A 21,496-nucleotide genomic window follows, 5' to 3' on the forward strand; every position below is an offset into this window, starting at 1 on the left:
GAGCATTCCCTCCCATTCACCAGTAAAGACATAATCAGAGGCTCTTAAAGACGTTAAGCCAGCAAAAGCACCAGGATTTGATAATATTCACCCTGAATTCCTAATAAATTGTGGCAAGTATACAAAAGTTTGGCTGGCTCGATTTTTCACAGACATCATGGAAACTGGAAATATTCCATCAGAACTTAAGCGCTCTAAGATAATAGCCATACTAAAGCCAGGCATACCCGCCGACAACCTAAAAAACTACAAACCAATTGCGCTTCTCTCTGCCATCTAGAAACTGTTAGAGAAACTTATATATAATAGAATCAGTACAGAACTGTTCCAGGTGATCCCAGTCGAACAAGCGGATTTTCGACCAGAACGAAGCTGCGCGGACCAGGTAATGTCACTCACCACCTACATCGAAGCGGTTTTTCAAAGAAGACTTAAAACTTCAGCGGTATTTATTGATCTCTCGACAGCCTACGATACAGTATGGAGAGAGGGCCTTATATACAAAATCCTCCGTGCAATCCCCTGTAAACCAATAGCACGCCTAATAGATAGCATGCTCATCGACCGAATGTTTCAAGTAGTGATGGGCACAGATATCAGCCCACCAAAGAAACTTAAGAATGGCCTACCACAGGGGTCAGTGCTCTCTCCACTACTATTTAGCTTATACCTAGCAGATATGCCGGAAACACAATCAAGAAAGTTCGGATACGCCGATGACTGGGCCTTCACTACACCACAATGCAGAACACTAGAAACGTCTGAAGAAGTTCTGACGGCAGACTTATATATATTGGGCAAATTTTTTCGCAAGTGGCGACTTCAACCAAATGCATCCAAAACAGAAGTTAGTTGCTTTCACCTGAACAATAAATTTGCTGGAAAGGAACTCAACATACGGTTTGAAAATACCACACTTACCCACAACAAAACACCGAAGTACCTGGGCGTAACACTAGACAGAACGTTATTATTTAAAGAGCTTTTAACAAAAACTGCCCAAAAGTTGAGTACAAGAAATAACATTATACAGAAGCTCTGCGGTACCACCTGGGGATCATCGGCTTCCACTCTCCGCTCTACTGCCCTAGCCCTTTTTTTCTCGACCGCTGAATATTGTGCTCCAGTTTGGCTACACAACCCCCACGTAAAAAAGGTCGACACTCAGCTGCACAGCACTATGAGGATGATAGCTGGTATAATTAAATCAACTTCCACCCAATGGCTTCCAGTATTAAGTCACATCCCACCTCCACATTTACGACGAGTTAACGCACTTCCGAACCAGACATGGCAGATGTGCATACATGCTACACAAATGGGGAAAGAACCCGTCTCCTCAATGTGACTGTGGGGAGAACCAAACCATCGACCACATTATTGAAGAGTGTCCCTCAAGATCCTACAATGGTAGCCCTGAAGACTTTCTGTTTGCAACTTCAGAGTCAATTGATTATATTAATACACTTGATGTTTGTTAACTATTTAAAGTTTGTAATATACCTATATTACTAGTGTTTGTAATTTTGTTCTAAATGTGTTGTAATTGCCATACGATAAAAAAAAAGTGTTCTACTAACTTTTCAGACCCATTTCTCTACCTCACATTAAGCCCAACTGACCATCCCAAGAAAATCTCAGTGACTCAAATATGAGTTTTACCATAATATCGTTGTTGTTTTCTTTAATCTTTTTCATCACTTTTCTCAATATTTTCTGCGTAATTTAAGTGCTTTTAGTATTATCCGTTAATATTAATTCCGTACGTATCCAATTACAGTTTTTTTTTTAAATTTCATTTTCTTCATTGAAGAGTTTGGCCAAACTTGTAAATTCTTGTTTATCTTGTATAAAAAGTACGGGAGAGGTAGGTGTATTGTTGAAGTTGGTTACTAGTTGTGGCAATGGAATATAATATATTAGAAATACGACAATACCAGTTGTTGCCCACCTAGTATTATTATAAGGTATAAGATAGTTGTGTGGGCAGTATACTTATCATTTTTTGTTGAATATCGTCTCGAGTCTATGAGTTTCCGATCGATAACAAGTTAAAAGCAGCAATTTTTCGATGTGATGTATATTGGAAATAAAAGAACCTCTTTCTTGCCTTGTTAACATGCAACGAATGTTCATAATTCAGCTAATGTGAATCAGACGTTATATTTTCGATATACTGATAATACCAATAACTGCTAAACTTATAACTATATGATTGTATTAAAACTTACCTTACACTTTTTTAGGTGCGCTTCCTGAAGAAACAAGAAGTAGCCGTCAGTTCTATTTCAGGGGACCTTCCATACCTGTTTACAACCCCTTCATGATACCGCAAGTTTGGAGCTCCTTCAGTACAAACTCTTTGAACATTCCAACCATTGGTCAATGTTTCACGGCGAAAGGAGTTGTAGGAAAATGTACTTCATTCCGACAGTGTTACCCCTTCTTTAAAATTGCAGAGTTCGGCAACTTTGAAAGCTGGGTGTTAGGGATGTACGATACATGCAGCTATTATACAGCACAAGGCAGACAGGTAAATAAAATAAAGAATAATTTCAAAACAGTTATCGTTGCATGTCATATATTCAATAACCTTATAAGTATTTTAAAAAATACTTTAATCATTTTCGATGATAAATATTTTTTTTATTCTTCTATATCAAGTTTAAGTAGTTCACACTTAAGTACTAACCTTTGTATAAAAATATACGTAACTTACTTATATTGTCTAGATGTTTGGAGTATGTTGTACAAATCCAAATCCTGGAAAACCTACAGAGTCTTCCCCAGGATCAGCTTCTACGGAACTTCCAATAGTTGAAGCTGAAGATACTGTTATAGATGCAGTACAAACAAATGATAGCGCAATACCTTATTTTCCACAAATATTTAACTGGCCTCCCCCATTACCTACCCATTCACCCGATAATACCATTCCACCACTACCGACACATCCTCCTTCACTTGGCTTGCCTACCATAGCCCCTACAGCCTGGCCGCCGACTTCCAAAAAGCCTGTAAGTCCAATATATCAACCAACTGTTAATCCCATTTACCAACCTTCTTTTCCGACGTACAAACCACCTACATACAAACCTCCTAGTAAACCTACTAGTAAACCCACCACAGCTACTGTTGCTACGCCCGTTCTTCCAATTGGTTCCTGTGGAGCCAAAAATGGATATCAAGATCAAAAGAGGATTGTTGGGGGACACAACGCTGAGGTCAATGAATGGCCGTGGATTGCAGCACTTTTTAATGGCGGAAAACAGTTCTGTGGGGGATCACTGATTGATAACAATCATATACTATCAGCTGCGCATTGTGTAGCACAGTAAGTTATGTTTCAAATTTGGTTTTATAGAATTAGATTACTTTTTAGACTTAAGAAAATATATAGGTTGGTATATAATCGTTTCACAACGTCTTGCGACATTGTCCGATGCCTCATTTCCATACTATTAGATCATTACATTGGCTCGTCACTTGTGCTCATTATCTTAATTATTTCTTCTCTCCAGGATTTTTCAGGTTTTTCTCATCTTCTGCGGTTTTGGTGAAACTTATTCCATAATAAAAATTTTGGAAGTTTTGTATTTTATATTCTCTGGACATGTCCGCACCATATCAGTTACTTTCTTTCCACATTTGTCGTTTTTTAGCCTTTAACTCCCATTCGTCGTCTTATCTAATCGGTCGAATTCTCTCCCTGCGAAATACTCAATACTTAAATAGTACGGAAGTGCTATTTAAGTATTGATTTATGCACCAAGTGAGATCTTCAAAAAGTTTTGTATTCCACATTTTATCAGTTCAGCAAGGATTTTGCTTGATCCTGGAGATCTACCATTTTTCAGTTTTTTTATAGCCTTTTGTACTTCTAATAACTTCTACCATCATTCACGCTCAATGCTTTCGTTGGTGATTGAGATAAAAATTCATCCCACTTTCTGTTAGTAGTTCCCTATAGTACTTTTCCCATTTTGTATTGACATTATTTGAATATTTGCGCTTCTTCTTTCATTAGTTCTTATTTTACTTAGAGAGTTCCATGCCTCTGTCCATTTTCTGTCTCCTGGATAGGTATTAATTTCCTGGCATTTTTTATTCCACATTTATCTTTTGGCTGTCGGTATTGGTATTCTTTTGAGCTGTAGATATTTATCTTTATCTCTTTGTTATTTGCTACCTAGCCATTTGATATGCGCTTTCTTTTTTTTCTTTTATTAAACTTTCTGTTTCTTCATTCCACCATAACTTATCACTTGTCTTTGAAACGTCAAGACGAGTGCTTCTTGTGCGGCTTCTTTGATGATGTCCACTATGTTGTCGTATATTTCTTCTGCCGTTGATGTTTCAGTTCTATTGATTAGTTTCTCATCTAATCGGTGTTGATATAGTATCTATGTACTCTCCTGGGTCAAACTATCCAATTTGCAATTCGTTTTCTCCAAAATTTCTTTTTGTTCGGGCTATCTATCTTGTCTTTATGGTTGTCTTTCTGTTGACTTATAACAGAATGGAAAAACTACCTTTGACATAACAATATAATGTTCTGAACCCCATATTATTCATCTGTATGCTCTTGTATCTTGCACTTGCATTGTAGTGTTTTGCTTTATTATGACGGAATCTATAATTGGTTTTAAATTTTTAGTAACTTGTGTCCAGGTATATTTGTGTATATCTTTATGTTCAAAAAAACCATTTGTTATTTTTAGTTGATGGTTTAAACATATTTCAATCAAACTGTCACCGTTATTATTTTTGGTAATTTCTCTGTAGGGACCTATGAAGTTGTTATTCACTTTCCGCCCTACTCTGATATTCAAGTCTCCCATAAATACCAATTCTCTTGAACTGACGAAAGACGTGGTAAGATCTTGGTACTAAACCCTGCTTTTTTCTTAAATTTTAATAATAAGTCATGTGCTTTAGATAAAAGCAATTATTATGGTAGGTTTAAGGATTTCTTCTGGTTATGCAGATCAGATCTACAAAGGATACGTATTCCAACTTTAGTATCGTATACCCAAGCTCTATTTCTTAAAATTTGATCCCCGTACAGTATGGATGTTTCTTCTTATGATCTCTATGTCTTTTCTTCTTATGATTCGATTTGGGCATGCATGGAATTGATTGTCGCAAGCTTATGTTCTTTAGTGTACCCAGCCTGAGTTGATAGCCCAGGGAAGTAAGCAAAAACGTACATTGTTTGTGACACTGATCCGGTCAGGCAAACGACAGTTGTTTTGAGTAGTTTGGACCTCTGTAACAAAAACCTATATGTTTCTTGTAGTCGATTTTTTGGACTTAATCAGTTATTAACAAATTAAGATCAAAAAACCGTAAATTTTCGCTTTTTTCGTCTATCAGCAAAAAGTGAAGCATTTGAAACAAATTTAAGAATAAGAATCTTATAAGTCATATAAAAACATTTAAAATGGCGTTTTTTAAATGTTTCTATCATTATTTGTTGCCTAAAAAGTTGTAAAATAAGTCAAAAAGTCAATAACTTTTTTGAAAATCAACTTATAACCTTCATATTACACGAAATGTTGAATCTTGTAGTGCTTGGAATGTGATCAAAATATAAAACCGATCGGTCAAATAGTTTAAAAGTCATTTAATTTGTTTATCCCAAATTAAATTTTTGTGCAACAATATAAGTCAGAGAAATATGTAGCTATAGTAATTATACGGATAGCTTCTAAAAGAGGAATATTTATTATAGTAATGTTATTTAAAAAAAAATGCAGAAAAATAATTTTAAATACTGCAAAATAATTTTGCAAATACATGTCGATTTTTTGCTTATAAACAATTAGAACAACTTTTTAACTATTGCCTGCAGGAAAATTATTTTTTTATATTTAAACAACCTGATTTTTTTACAAATTTAAAAGAAAAAAAAGTTGTCCCAGTACAATTTGGGACTAAGTTAGTCACCTTTTTTTTTTTTTAAATTGATAGTACCTTTGTTTATAACAATTAAGAGATTTTATTAGCGTCATTTAAAAGAACATATTTTAAAGTTTTAATGTGCCAAATTTGAAAAAGATTGTACATTAATGGAATCGTTCACAAAGCTTCAAAATGTGATCCTCAAAATCATATATTAATATTTTAGTTGTTTATTTGCAATTTACACTTAAAGTAAGCGTTTTACATACAAATCACAAGAATAACTTTCTGCTTAAAATAATCTAAATTATACAGCTATACACTCCCATTTTTTCTTCAAAAAAGTTTTTGTGATGTTGACTCTCAGCACATAACCAATATCCGTTCATGACTCGGTATTCTTCATGTCGAGGCACATGGAGCGTCATCGACAAATTTATTAGGTCAAAATTCTGCTCCCTAATGTTCCTGAGCTTCCTTATTTGAGCTTTGAATATCCGTTGCTCAGATATACATTCAGCACATTTAAGTGTCTCGGGTGTTTTTTTATAAGAGTACTTGATTCTTCCTTCTTCGATCTGCAACCCTATAATATGCAATAAGCTGCATCCCTAGTATAGGTTATATTTATTAATAATTTTTTCAATTCTGTTCAATTTATTGGTGCATCTCAAACTATTGATACTGACAAGCAGCACTTATAACATGTGTCTACAAGATTATTCATCATTCTTTGAAGCTCCTGTACACTATTTTCCAACAATACAGTATCGTCTGCATATCTAATATTGTTTATAAGTTGGCAATTTACTGTAATACCATCTTCTGATTCGTCCATCTAAATGGGTTTTCAAAGTATGTATTAAATAGTGCTGGTGATATCATGCGACCCTGTCGAACTCCTTTTCCGACTGTGAAAATCTCGGACAGTTCATTTTCAAATCGCATTGTTGCTTTTTTTTTGGAGACATAAGTTTGAAATTAGTCTATCCTTACTATGGAGAGAATTGGATACTTTACTCCACATATTTACTAGATTAGGCTTTCAGAATCGAACCGAGTTCTATTTTTCATTCAATATTCGTGGACTGCTCAGTTCTTGAGATATTTATACATATTTCTAAAAATGAAATATATATTTTTAATTAGAATATTGTTAAAAGACACAATTATTAATTTTTTTAGTATGAGCTCCTGGGATGTCGCGAGGCTAACAGTAAGACTTGGAGATCACAATATCAAATCCAACTCTGAAACCAGACATATTGAAAAACGAGTTAAGAGAGTAGTAAGACACAGAGGATTTGATGCTAGGACCTTGGTAAGTAAAAGATCAGCAAAAATCGAAACATTTATTAACACAAAACGTAATTTGCAGTACAACGATATTGCAATCTTAACCTTGGATAGTCCAGTTGATTTTAACCAGCAAGTTAGATCAGTTTGTCTTCCCACCAGTAGTACCGATCCCACAGGAAAAACAGGGACAGTTATAGGATGGGGAAGTTTAAGAGAAAGTAAGTAGGAGCACAAATCCGGTGTCTTTCTTTTACTGATGTTGCCTTTCAGATACATTACTTCTAAAGTATCATGTGTATTGATAGAGATTTTATTGTAGTTTTTGTGTTTTAGTTAGATCATATAAAAATATAATGCTACGTTTTTGTTGAGTTAGTTATTAACTATTTAAGTATTAATATTAAATAAACTTTTTAATGCGGTGCACCAACGTTGTTCTGCAAAAAGTCCTGATATTAGGTCCCGATATTTAAATATCTTTAAATAAACAATCAAAACGTCAAACTCATTATTTTGTGCATCATAAGATACACAAAATGAGATAATGCTAAAATCAGTTAATAAAAAAAGTTATTGCAAAATGAACAACAAAATCGCTGTTTTTGAATATTGTTGATAACTTTTTTAATATTTATTAAAATTTGTTTTAATTTACCTACATTTGAGAATATTATCATGTTTGAATTGTGTGCAAAAAATAGGCCAGATCGGTTGAATAGTTTTTATGAACTTTATTTTGTTTATAAGGTTTTTCGAAAAATGACCTAAATTTCTAGGCTTGTCCAGATAATTTGACTGAACAAATCTCAACAATTTCGAGCTAATTTTTTTTGTTAAGACGTATACTCATCACCAATGGAAAAGAAAATTTAAAAAATTTACATTTATGTACACAAAATGATTTAATAATAAATAGCACTTTTTAAGATTATAAACATTTACAATAATTCCGTAGAATTTAGTTCAAATTAATATAATTGGCAAAAAATATTCGGAAAGCTGGATAAAAGACACAACTTTTAGAAAAAAAGGAGGTAATACAACTCTTAGGAGCCAAGCTAGCCCCTTTTTTTAATAACTGTTACATTCATTTAGTTAATCAATGTTGCGGTAATGAATACCATTAACAACATTACAAAACTTTTACTGTGCTGAAAATTCGAGTGTAGTCTCTGCTTTTTTCTATAGTTGCTTTTTAATAACAGTTAATTTCATTGCAAATGAAGATATTTTTATCCATTATTTAATTCCTATTTAACTCTTTTAGGTGGACCACAACCAGCCGTTTTACAAGAAGTCAATATTCCAATTTGGAACAATCTAAACTGCAAGTCCAAATATGGTCCTGCTGCTCCTGGAGGCATTGTTGAGCATATGTTGTGTGCTGGTGAAGCTAATAGAGACTCCTGTAGTGTAAGTATTTTCCCGATTTAGAGCTATAGAAAGATTACTTCTTCTAATGCTTAATGGGAGTTCCATAAAAATTTCTGTAACATAGCTTGTGACAACATGAAGAGGATTTAAGCACAGAGGATGCTGGAAACAGCCGAACTGAGAATACCCAGAAGTATTAAAGGAAACACGCTGAGAGATCGAATAAGAAGTGACAAATTAGAACAAAATGTATAAACGAGTGGAAACTAAATAGAAGAAAAGAATGGAACAAGCACATTAGTAGAATTAGGAACACAAAAATTGTTAAAATAGCAATTAACAAATCACCAAGTGGGAGAAGAAGCATCAGCTGAGCGCGCAAGAGATGTAGTAATAATCTTCCATAGAGAGAACAACCCGTAATATACAAGCTTATATAAAGTGTTGCGTTCTGCACATACGATGACCTCAATTTAACAATGGGGGTCATCAGAAAGGGAAGAGATATTCTGTTCAATCCAATATTACAATATTACAAAAAAAAAACAACCTAATTACGGATACATATGTCAACGTTATACAAACAAATTAATAATGCGGTGCATAGAAATAATTATTACAATTATTAATACAAAACACACAAGAAATATAATCGGTGTGAATAAAATACAAATATAGAATACAGTAAATAAGCTAAAATGAATGTTTATATATGTAAAATGTTCTTTTTTGACAATGTTCAATCGCGATCGCGGCACAAATGAGATAAAGTTCTAAGCAAATAGAAATCTATATACCAAGTACTTGACGTATATACAGCAACAAGATAAATGGTGTAGTGTACCTTACCCAATGAATTGATAGCACCACCGCTATCGCAAAAGACGTCTTCACCGACGCACAGAAACCACAAAAAGTTGATAATGAACCACCCTTACTGCATTGTACGACTCTCTCGGTCGCAAGACCGATACGAAGTGTCAGGTACTCTTAACCCAAAACGCACCGTTTTCTCATATGGCATACGGAAATCATCCCTTATCTCAAACTTACGTCTTTGTCATTCTGCAGATGGCTCGTCTCGTAATATGTAGTTTTTAACAGATGTATTTTGGAATCTTCGAATACGGGAAGAATCAAAAGTATCACAAAGTCTGTTAATATTATATAAATGTTTATATATCGTTGCGAAACTGCAACATAAAGGAAGAAGAATCTCGTTTACAACGAAGTAAATTTCTTACTTCATTAAGACTTCGTTACTTCGTAACGTAACTCGTAAGGATCTAGAAGCTTAAGATAATCATACTAGATGAAATATCTGAGTGGAAAAAAGGAAAATAATTAGGTTGAGGTTTAGATCCAATATATCTCTGGTATATTAAATATCTTGTAAGTGCGAAATAACTACCAATTTCTTATTAGATTTGCTAGTACTAGTATAATAATTATGATATGCTGCAGATTCTTCTTTAATTATACCATTTCCTATCTCCTCAATTCAAAAAAGGTATCGAATTCATTCTTTATAAAACCAGTTGATAAATCTGAACTGATCCAAATAATCAGTAGTATCAAAAGCAAATCTTCATGTAGCACTGATGGACTATCCATAAAAACAGTCTCAAATCTCCAAAAAAATGTGTTGGAAGTCCTGGTCTCACTAATTAATGATTCCTTTGAAAAAGGTACATTTCCAGAGTGCCTAAAGACAGTCATTATTATTCCTCTTCATAAAGGTGGTGAAAAATCTAATGCCTGTAACTGTACATCTATTGCCTTTTATTTTATCACAAAATCTAATAAATGTACCAGTGATGTTATGTTTTCTGTGCTGAGGTTTAGCAAGCTCTAAACAATAATCTAACAATGAAACACTGAAAACTTATGTTTTCAAAACTTCCACAAAATTTATTATAATTTATTATCACTACAGCTGTTTCGGCAGAATGCCTTTCTCAAGTGATGTATTTTTTGAATGCGTTTACACTTTATAGTCTTCAATTGAATAAGTTGAGAAAAGGAGAACTGGTTGGAGGAAATTGCCCATTAAAAGTATGATTATGGTCTAAAAGTACGTAGAATCTGTTTTTCTATTATTGAAAACCCTTTTTATGATCTGCTATCTGTCTGTTAAAAGTTCTACCAGTTTGACCGATGTAAGATTTTGGGCAGTCGTCACATTTAAGTTTGTTAACATCACTGTGTAAGTTGTTGTTTGTTCAGAAACACCTAATATGTTTATTCTAAAGGCTGGTGTTATTCCTTTCTTTTTTATGTGTTTAGCTATTTTTATTGATATTTTCCTGTATATGTAATCCAGCAGAAGGTACTGGGTATTTTTCTCTGGTGGTGGAAATACTAATTTTAGGGTTTTCTTATGTAGTTTTAGATTTAAAATTTTATTTATTTTCTGTTCGTTGTGCTCATTGTTTACTTCTATTTGTACCACTGTGTTTTGTGACTATGCTAAAGCTTTTGATTGTGTAAATCACGACATTTTGATAAAAAAGCTAAATTTCTACGGAATTCAAGGTATTTCAAATTTTGCAATGGATTGTTTATTTTATTATATTTTATTCTGTAATATTGACGATTTATATAATTTCAGTAAATTATAATTGTTATTGTTATGTTTCTGACTTTTTGTAAGCTTTATCGATAAAAATTGTACAATTTTCAGTTGCTATAAAGCATATTTCTATTCTATCCGAAATAAACGGACACAGGGCATTTCAGATAACCACAGATGCAGTAAAACATATGAAGTAAAAAGTAAAAAGATAAGGCCTTTACGTCTAAGTATAATATATATTTCTTCAATTGTATTTTTCAATCAAAATGTAAAATTGTAAAGTGTTTAACAATAAAACGAGTGGTTTTAATTTATGTAAATATATTTATTTATAAGCTTACAGTGCGATAATTTATTATCAACTAGCTAAATTAATATCAGCATGGCTTATATGGGGTACCGTTATATGGGGTACGTCGAAATTAGATTGTTTGTTACACTGCTCCCCTTTTAGATCTGAGCGTCCCGATCAGCAACTCTATATGTAGGCCCAGGATCGCGGAATATATAACTCTTCAGCTCTGCATGAACCCCCAGAAAGAAATAATAGTCTACTGTCTTTGAAGGGCACCACCACTTCGGGTTAATGCAACACACAGTCGTTCGTACGCCGGTTTCTCGGAAGATCTCAATCTTCCAATCCAAATTTTCTAGTGCATGCCCTTTATTTTTTAAGGCCAAATTCTTGATGTCATCATTGCACACGATATTCTTTAAATTAGAGCACGACATATGTCCTCGTAGCTTACCCTGTCTGTATAAGACTTCCTGGTCACCATATACAGCAAAGATCGAGAACCATCTTCTAATCGCAGTTCTCTTCCAACTTTAGACTGCTGATTTTTCAACTCGTCCAAGCGATCGAACTTCTTATTGAATACGGACGAGATTCCTTTAGTCATTTCGAGGTCTTGGGTAGCACAGAGAGCTACAGAGACATGTTCCGGACATTTTCCGGAACACTAAAAAGATCCTGTTGAGCTTCTGTGGTCACGTCAAATCTAGCACTCTTTCTTTCTGTGCAATTTGACACAAATTCCTTAAAGTTTGGTCGCCGGTCATCTTTGATCTCACGTTGAAGGGTTCGTGCTTCTTCTGTTTCATTTCACGATTTATGTGAACAACTTTTGGTTTACCTTTTGGCACTACTTAATTCGATTATTTTTATTCTCTTTTTAATTTCACATGGACCTTCCCATTGGCTTTGCAGTTTAAGAGACAAGCCTCTACGAAATTGTAGATTATAAAGCCAAACAAGATCATCTACTTCAAAGCTTTCATTTTTGCATCGAGAATCATATTGATCTTTCATTCTGTCACTGGCTAACTGGATGTGTTGTCGGGCAAGTTCATGAATGTTATTCATTCTTATCTTTAGATATCTTTATTAAATTTCTTCATTGTTGTGTAGTTAGAGCTGTATTTTTCCGTCAGCTGTCTTCTTTTACCTATTAGCTCTTTGGTATTTTGGCTCAGTGTTTCCTTATGGATCAGAATGGTCGGGCTGCACTCCCTTTCCGTTTCTTTTAGTGCCAACTTTATATCATGATTTGATTGATCTACATCTTCTATTTCGTCTTGCAAGTCTTTTTCTATGTCTGGTTTATGTATCTTAATACATGTCGTTGTTTTCTGGGGGAATCTATTTCTTTTTTCGTGTTTTTAGGATCATTTCTTTTCTGTTTGTTATGATATAATCTATTTAATTTTTGACATTGCCATCTGGGCTGATCCATGTCCATTTATGGTGAAGCATTTTATTAAAAAAAAGAGTCCATTACAGATAAATTTTCCTGGTGTAAGAAGTTCAACAATCTCTGTGCAATACTTACTAATTGCTACTTTAGCATCATCTTGTTTAAAACCCAATTTTTGCATTAAAGTCGCGAATAATTATCTTCGCAGAAGAAGATGAATAGAAAAGAGAAGACACCTTGCTGAAAAGTCTGGGTGAATAGTTTAACACCACTAATTAACCATATATTTAGAACCTCAGTCTCGAAAGTAGGAATAGCTTTGATGATTACCAACCTTCGGAACGGAGACTGCACTTAAAGAGGAAGAGGGAATCTCGGATAGGGATAAATAAATTGTTTTTAATGCAGAAGTGTAGAAGACGTTCATCTTTTGAGAGAAATTTTTTGCTGTCATGTTTGTTTATCTCTTAAAAATTAAATTTTTTAGTGAAGAAGTTTAATAGTTAATTTAAAATTTATTATTTTTTTAGGGCGACAGTGGCGGACCCCTTATGATCAATGATGGCAAATGGGTTCAAGTTGGTATCGTCTCATGGGGCATAGGATGCGGTAAGGGACAATATCCCGGCGTCTACACTAGAGTCGAGAAATTTTTACCTTGGATTCAAAAGAACCTAAAATAAGTAGTGGTAGAAGGAAGTAAATATTTTCTATGAAAAAAAAAACGAAGTAAATTAAGTTTAAATAAATATTTATTTTTAATAATCTTAGTACGAAACTAATAAAATATGTCATGAATATTCTTTTTATTTTTGACCAATTTTTTTTATAGGTGTACCTATCAAAAAATAATGCAATATTTGAATTTGTTACTATTTGAGAGGTAAGGTATTGCCAACAAAAAATAAAGATAGCTGCATAGGCCTGAGCTGAAAAACGACAGATGGAGAAAAAAATTGCTTGAGTGGAACCTCAAAAGAATTTTGACCAATTGGAAAGCAGAGGAGCAGAATAGAAAAAGATGAAAATATCGGGAGAAGGCCTATGTTCAACATAGGCCTACTGTATAGGCCAACTATGTAAGGCCAAGTATATGAAACAACCAAAATTTTAAAAATGAGTCTATTATAATTATAGTAAAATAAACAATATCATCACTCAAGATCTATATCAAATGAAAGCCCTTAATCGATCAATTAATAGTGAGCGATTCCCGAAATAATCTAGAAAACAACTTGAGCTACTGACCTTTTCATCTTCTTCTTACATTAGGACTACATCCTGTGTTTTCTTCAATGATTAAGCAGTGGTAGTTAAGACGAAGAAGACCAACTTTCGTACCATCTCGTAGGTGGTCATCCAGGGTGTCAAGGTGTGTTTGGGCGTTTTTCTTTGGTTTTATTTTGGCTAAGCGATCGTCTGGTATTCTGTTAACAAGATCTCTCTATTCTCTTCTTATATTTCTAGCCCATCGTACTACGTCTGGGCGTCACATATCTCCCTTACTTCTTCATTACTTTTACGCTCATATAGAGTACATCCTGCTATTAGTCTTAATGCTCGCATTTCCGTATTCTTAACATTCTCTTCGTAGTTGTGTTTTCCGCTCTGGTCACTATCGCGTAGGTCATGATAAGTCTTACGCATGTCTTATAGATTGTTACAGCAGTGATGCCTTTGGTGTTTGGGCCACTACTTCGTCTTTTAGATTTCTGCCACTCGTTATATTACCATACCAAGGTGGTACCAAGATACCAACAAGACGATTAATTTCCAAACCAAACTTCTATCGACCAGTAACCTAAAGAGGAAGCAGGTTTCAGATCCGATTATGGTTAAAACGACAACTTAGTTGTCATACCAAAACTGTAACAATAAAACACTGAAAACTTTGTTTTCAAACTTCCACAAAATTTATTTTAAACTCTTATCACTGCAGCTATTTCGGCTGATTGCCTTTCTCAAGTGATCTATTTTTGGCATACGTTTACACTTTACAGTCTCTAATGAAATAGGTTGAGGAAGGGAGAACTGTTTGTCTCAAGTTGGTCATTCAGAATTATATCTGTGTTTTTTAATTTGTTGATTTCCATAGATTCTAACAAAGATAGCTTAAGGCCTTTATTTTGAATGTGAAGAATTTTAAATTCGTCATTAAAAGAATGCTTATGATCTAGAAGGTGAAGTGCGTATGTAGAATCTGTTTTTCTATTATTGAAAGCCCTTTTATGTTCTGCTATTCGTTTATTAAAATTTTTACCAGTTTGACCGATGTAAGTTTTTGGGCAGTCTCCACATTTAAGTTTGTACACACCACTGTGTAAGTGTTTTTTATTTTGGCTCTTGTTGTATTTAATATATTAGCCTAGGTTGTTATTTGTTCAGAACAAACGACAAGGCAATAAAACTACTTGGTCTCTCAATGAAAATATGGGGGAGAGTAATGGATCGACGGATACGTGAAGAAGCCGAAATCGCCAATAGTAGAGTAAATAGACTGGCAAAAGGCTTCTAGAATAGATTTTCGTGGGCACTTTGTTGCTAAAATGTAAAACCCATTTTTTTTGGTTTCTAATATCTTTGGAAGACAAAATCACTTGGTCGTCCAAAAATCGTAGTGGGAGGGGAGCGGTGGGGAGCCTTACAAAAAAAAAATTTTTTTTTTCATCGTTTTTCGGATGAACAATATCCGAAAATTCATTCCTCAAATTTGCATACCTATCCGGACATTAGAAATATTCTTTTTTTATTTATAAAAATACGTTAAACCATTGTTGTATACGGAGCGCCTTCATACAAAATCACTTGCCCTGAAAACCCATATTTTTAAAATCGTTTACCTCGCTCTACCTCGAAAAATATTGGGTTTAGCAAGAAATGGCTTCCTATAAACGTTATAGACCAAACATCAGAGAACATGTGGGTTTTTTTTTAAATTTCGATTGGATAATTAGTTTAAAAAAAAATCAAATAAATCGAATGTCATGTCACGACGGACAGTGGCGAACGCAGAGATGCGAGGGAGGGCGAGATTCCTATGCCGTAGTCAACCGCAAATCGACTCTACTGATGGTGATGTTGTTACGGTCGTTTTTACCTCGAGACGCTGTATGGTTGTATAATATATATTATTCTAGCGCAACAAATGTATCGTTTTGCATATTATGTGCATTCTTTTTCATAAGCTTTGTTTTTAGCGCGAAATCCACTGAGATTATTATAAGTGAGACATAATAAAGTTCTTATGTGTTAATTATATTATTAACAGTGATTAATTAAACTTATTGGTAAGTTAACAATATTTAGTACTTACTTATTATTACAGTTACTATTTTTTTTGTATCCATCTAGAAATGGATTTAACGAACAGCAGCAGCTCTGACAGAGAACTTGAATCAAAAATCAGATTAAGGCATGTTTCTTTCCATAAATCTGATGCCGAATAAGATGTTTTTATTCAAAATGTGTGTCTTATTTGTTTGGAAGGAGGAAGGCTGGTTAACTCTCAAAAAAGATCAAAAAAAACTTTTATTGAATGCAAGAGCGAACGTAAACTGTTATAAATCTTATACGAGCTCAAAGAACATTGCCTCGTACAAGTCAAAAAATACTAAACTGCCATTTGATTTTCGTAGATACGATATTTTTCAAAAACGGCCCTTGAACGGCCCTTTAATTTACAAAAGTGCATCTTTTGTCAAAAGCGCTCACCGAATCAAAAACTATGCCAAGTTATGACTAATAATATGCAAGAAAAAATAACCACGACGAATCTGACACTTTTAGTTTCAAGGCATCGGAGCAACACATGCTAGTCAAAATGTGCCAAACTATCCGAAGCGAGATAAACAAGATGTCAACTGAGTCCGATTTAAAAAAAATGAATGTTAGAGACTACAAAAAGTCTACTCCTGAAAGCTTGTATTCTCTTGTTAATCTTATTGTCAGCAATGAAAGCGATAATGAAAAGAAAATTGAAACTGTAAGCATTTTCCAAGACATTATTTTTGCCTGTTCGAATGGAAAAATAAAAACTTTAAAAGCATATTGGGCTAGGACATTTAGTTCACCAGGAAACAAGGTCGAAAAAACTCATTGAAGCAATACACGCTTGCGGTCATTCAATTTCATACATCGATACTCTTAGAGTGCGTAACAGCATCGCCCAAGAAGAAATTCAACTTTACTTGGAGAATAATCATGTGACCATACCGAGACAATTGGTACCCAATCGATTCGTTCAATTTGCTGCTGACAACATTGACATTTTGGAAGAGACTTTGGTCAAAACACCTACTTTTCACGGGACCCAAATTGCTGCCTTCCAGAGAGGACCATTTAATGAAAATATACCTGGACAATTTAAATTTTTGCCGTATAATCAGAAGCTGGTAATACCGAATGTTTTTCATTTCCTTCACAAAATTTATTTTGACAAATCAAAAAGAAAAGTACAATCTGAGGAAAATAAACTGAGCGTCATAGAAAAGGGCCAGAATCTTAATAATAACATAAGATATCGTAACATGGCATGGTGCATTTGCAAAATGAGGGACTCTGTTAGGAATGAAACCGTTGTCCCACAGTGGTCAGGATTTCATAAACGGACTGTGGAGGATAAATCACATGTAACGACCTATGGCTACTTACCTGTACTACCCCATGTCTCGTTAGAATATGATACCGTTTGGACTGTTATCATAAAGTGCAATGAAATTGCTAAGAAGCTAAACAACAGATACACCGTACTGACGTTTAATCAAGCGATCTATTATAAAGCTAAAGAGCTCCAATGGTCCCAGCCAGAAGACACAAAAAACGTAGTCATTCGTCTAGGTGGATTTCACGTGGTTATGAACTTCCCCAAAATAATTGGTCAGTTAATGACAGATTCTGGACTTGCTGATGTATGGTTGGACAGTGGTCTCTATGCTCAGTCCACAATTGATGGTATTTTATCTGGCAAAAAACACAATAAAGCTATACGAGCCCATAAGTTGACGTACGAAGCTCTGTCAAGATTATTAATAAATCTTTATAAAACGTGGCTTTTAGAGTGTGGCAGTCCTTCTGTACATTATATTAACTTAATTCATCTTTGTACATCGGAAATCATCGATACTTTCAGGAGAAAAGAAGACGTTATGCAACTCTCCGATAAAATCTCAACTTTAACTCGTGAACTTTTGACAGAGTTTCCAGAATTCATTGCAGCTCAAACTGCCACAGGCAAATACTGGAATGCATACTTGGAAATGGTAGATATTCTATTAGAATTTGCCATTTTAGATATGTATATCCCAAGCTTTTGAAATTTAACCACTTTACTACGTCCTTAGTAAGCTTTATAATAATAACAATAACATTTTTGGGGATACGGGATACCCCTACATACCAAGTCACCTAGGGCTTGATAACACGGAAAGAGTCCCACCAGAGCTTAATCCTTTTGATATCGTAAGTATCTGAGATGAGTGAATTTTCCCCTTTGAGGGAGTGCGAGCCGTATGGCTAAATCTGGATAATATTAATAATTTAATAATAATAAGTATACAACCTTAAAGATATACAACAATACCTATTATGATAATATAAATACTACTATCACTTAACAAATACAGTATTTTAAAACTGTTAATAATCTGACAACAAAACGAGCCAAAGAAGTCACTATTTACGCTAGAGTATTCATCCTCATCCTCCTTAAAATCAGCATCACAATGAAAAAACGACCATAACAACATCGCCATCAGTAGAGTCGATTTGCGGTTGACTATGGCGTAGGAATCTCGCCCTTCCTCGCATCTCTGCGTTCAACACTGTCCGTCGTGACATGCCGTTCGATTTATTTAATTTTTTCTTAAGCTAATTATCCAATCAAAATTCTAAAAAAACCAGCATGTTCTCTGATTTTTGGTCTATAACGTTTATAAAAAGCAATTTTTTGCTAAACCCAATATTTTTCGAGGTAGAGCGAGGTAAACGATTTTAAAAATATGGGTTTTCAGGGCAAGTGATTTTGTATGAAGGCGCTCCGTATACAATAATGGTTTAACGTATTTTTATAAATAAAAAAATAATATTTCTAATGTCCGGATAGGTATGCAAACTTGAGGAATGAATTTTCGGATATTGTACATCCGAAAAACGATGAAAAAAAAATTGCATTTTTTTTTGTAAGGCTCCCCACCGCTCCCCTCCCACTACGATTTTTGGACGACCAAGTGATTTTGTCTTACAAAGATATTAGAAACCAAAAAAAATGGGTTTTACATTTTAGCAACAAAGTTCCCACGGGATAGCACAATAGGATCCTGTTTAAACTATACTACAACAATTAGTTTGGATTACCGCAAGGCAGGTCAACAACAAACGTATTTTCATTATAATCCTGCTGAAGGAAAAATATAGGGGTATAGAAACAAAGGCTCATCCGGTATTTATTGATTTTAAGAAAGCTTATGATAAGGTTACTCGAGAGGTTCTGTGGTGGGCACTCAATTAGAAAGGAGATCATGGTGAGTATGTGAACATTGTGAGGAATATTTTTTTTTTTATTTAAAATGAATGAGTCTCGACAGCTCATGGTCATTGACACGGGTACAGTTTACAATATTATACATATTTTATATAGGTACAAGAATTTGATACGAACATTTTTTTTTGTAGAAAAGTTAAAACAATAAAGCTTATCAATATGCATTGTTTATATTAGCTGAATTAAACTTGTTTCTTTTAAAAATCTATGAACACTGTCAAAACGGTTTGGAACACTGAGAATGTCTTTTAGATTTCCTTTTAGGCTGTGCTTGTTTCTGGAAGAATCATACTGGCAGCAGTCCACCATCACGTGTTTGATGGAAAGGAGGCTATTACAGTAGTGGCATACTGGAGGGTTTTCTGATGCCATGAGGTACCCATATGTGAGACGTGTATGCCCTATTCGTAGTCGGTGAATAACTGATTTTTCTTTCCTGTTCATAGAGGAGATATTGACGCGAGATAAGTTGGTTTGAACGTCATGCAGCTTAGTTTTTGTTTCACTCCACAGGTCCGCCCATGATCTGAGGGTTTTTTGTTTTATCAATATTTTAAGATCCGAATGGATTTGGACCTCTTTGAAGGCTATGTCAGAAGAACATGCTGCTTTAGCGGCTTGGTCTGCTTTTTCGTTTCCCAATATACCAACATGAGATGGAGTCCAGATCATTATGACTTTTATGTTAGCAGAATATAGTTGGTTACAGATGGTGTGGATTTCCTGGACTAGAGGGTTTTTCGAGAAAATGCATCTTATGGAATGAATCCAGGAAAGAGAATCAGTACAAATGGCGATTTTATGCTTTCATTTGAAGTAGGATGGATTGAAGTCTTTAATGCTTGGAGTATTCCATATAATTCTGCGGTATATATACCACAACTTTTAGGCAATCGCACAGAGCTTATTGTTGTCGACAGTGTGGACACAGCAGAGCCACAACAGTCTTCATTCTTGGACGCATCGGTGTATAAAATTTCATCAAATTGTGTTAAGTTGAGGATGTTTTGGAAGGATTTTCTATGGATTGAGTTTGGGGTTTCTGTTTTGTCGAATCTGCATAAATCAGTATTGAATATTGGAAGATTGTGCATCCATGGAGCTGTCTTGGGGGTATAAATAGAAGTAGTATTGGAAAGGTTGATGGAATCTAATAAAGGAGATAATATTTGTGGTAATGTGAGAGACTGATTGGATGCGTTTGCTGGGGGAGGTTCTATGGGATTGATTAGATTTATTACCGGGTTACTTGGGTTTGCTGATATTCTTACAAAGTATGAAAGTAGAAGCTGCTGCCTTCTTAGATCGAGTGGTGGCTCTGAAGATTCAACGCACACACTTTCAGCGGGGCTTGATTTGAAAGCACCGAGGCATAGTCGTAGGGATGTATTTTGAATCGTGTTTAGAGACTTTAGTAGGGAGCTACTATAGTTGAGCCGCTGAAAAGATGGAATGATCATGTGAATGGCACGCACTCTTAAATATTCCTCTTCCTATGTTATCACTTTTCCCACGTTTACACCGCTCAACAAAAACGAACTAACAATGTTGCTATAATATATTTATACCGTTTTTTAGAGGTTATTGATTTACATTAATTTTAAACATCTTCATAAAATTCACCAGCCGGCAAAAGTGAAACACAAATCATGATACATAAAACATTTAAGTTATAGTATCATAACACAAATAATGACGGTGTAAACAGTTTCCCATAAGGTCTAGTTTCGAGCGCCTGTCGATGCTTGCATTGAGTGATCATGCGACCTTGGATTCCATGTTTTCAGCGGCCAGGGTATAGATGCCATATAAAGAATACTGCCATAATCTAGCTTAGAGCGAATAACCGCTATAAATATTTTAAGAAGAGATTTTTCGTCAGCTCCCCAAAAGAAGCTAGCAAGAGATTTAAGTAAATTGATTCTTTGGATACAGTTTCCTTTAAGTTTCTGAATATGCTGTCTCCAGATAAGCTTTTTATCAAAGGTGATACCAAGAAGTGTCAAATAATTAACTGTTTGTAAATGAAGTCCGTTTAGAGTAATAGAAGGTGGATTAGGTCTATGCTTTTTGGTAAAGTGAATTACTTTGGATTTAGGAGCTGAAAAC

The 21,496-nt window shown here is 34.5% G+C and overlaps 1 protein-coding gene across 1 annotated transcript in view; it reads left to right on the top strand.

Moving 5' to 3' along the window:
- Positions 1–13,636, top strand: part of l(2)k05911 (CLIP and Tryp_SPc domain-containing lethal (2) k05911) — a 37,999-nt gene extending 24,363 nt beyond the window's left edge. Inside the window, exons 2-7 of the mRNA XM_072546711.1 lie at positions 2,247–2,533; positions 2,733–3,334; positions 7,090–7,225; positions 7,283–7,421; positions 8,471–8,616; positions 13,380–13,636. Of these exons, the coding sequence (XP_072402812.1) occupies positions 2,247–2,533; positions 2,733–3,334; positions 7,090–7,225; positions 7,283–7,421; positions 8,471–8,616; positions 13,380–13,532 (1,463 nt within the window). The 3' untranslated portion in view covers positions 13,533–13,636. The remainder of the gene's footprint in view (positions 1–2,246; positions 2,534–2,732; positions 3,335–7,089; positions 7,226–7,282; positions 7,422–8,470; positions 8,617–13,379) is intronic.
- The last annotated feature ends 7,860 nt before the right edge of the window (positions 13,637–21,496 follow it).

The sequence above is a fragment of the Diabrotica undecimpunctata genome, chromosome 10, assembly GCF_040954645.1.
Source record: "Diabrotica undecimpunctata isolate CICGRU chromosome 10, icDiaUnde3, whole genome shotgun sequence".
Classification (NCBI taxonomy): Eukaryota; Metazoa; Arthropoda; class Insecta; order Coleoptera; family Chrysomelidae; genus Diabrotica; species Diabrotica undecimpunctata.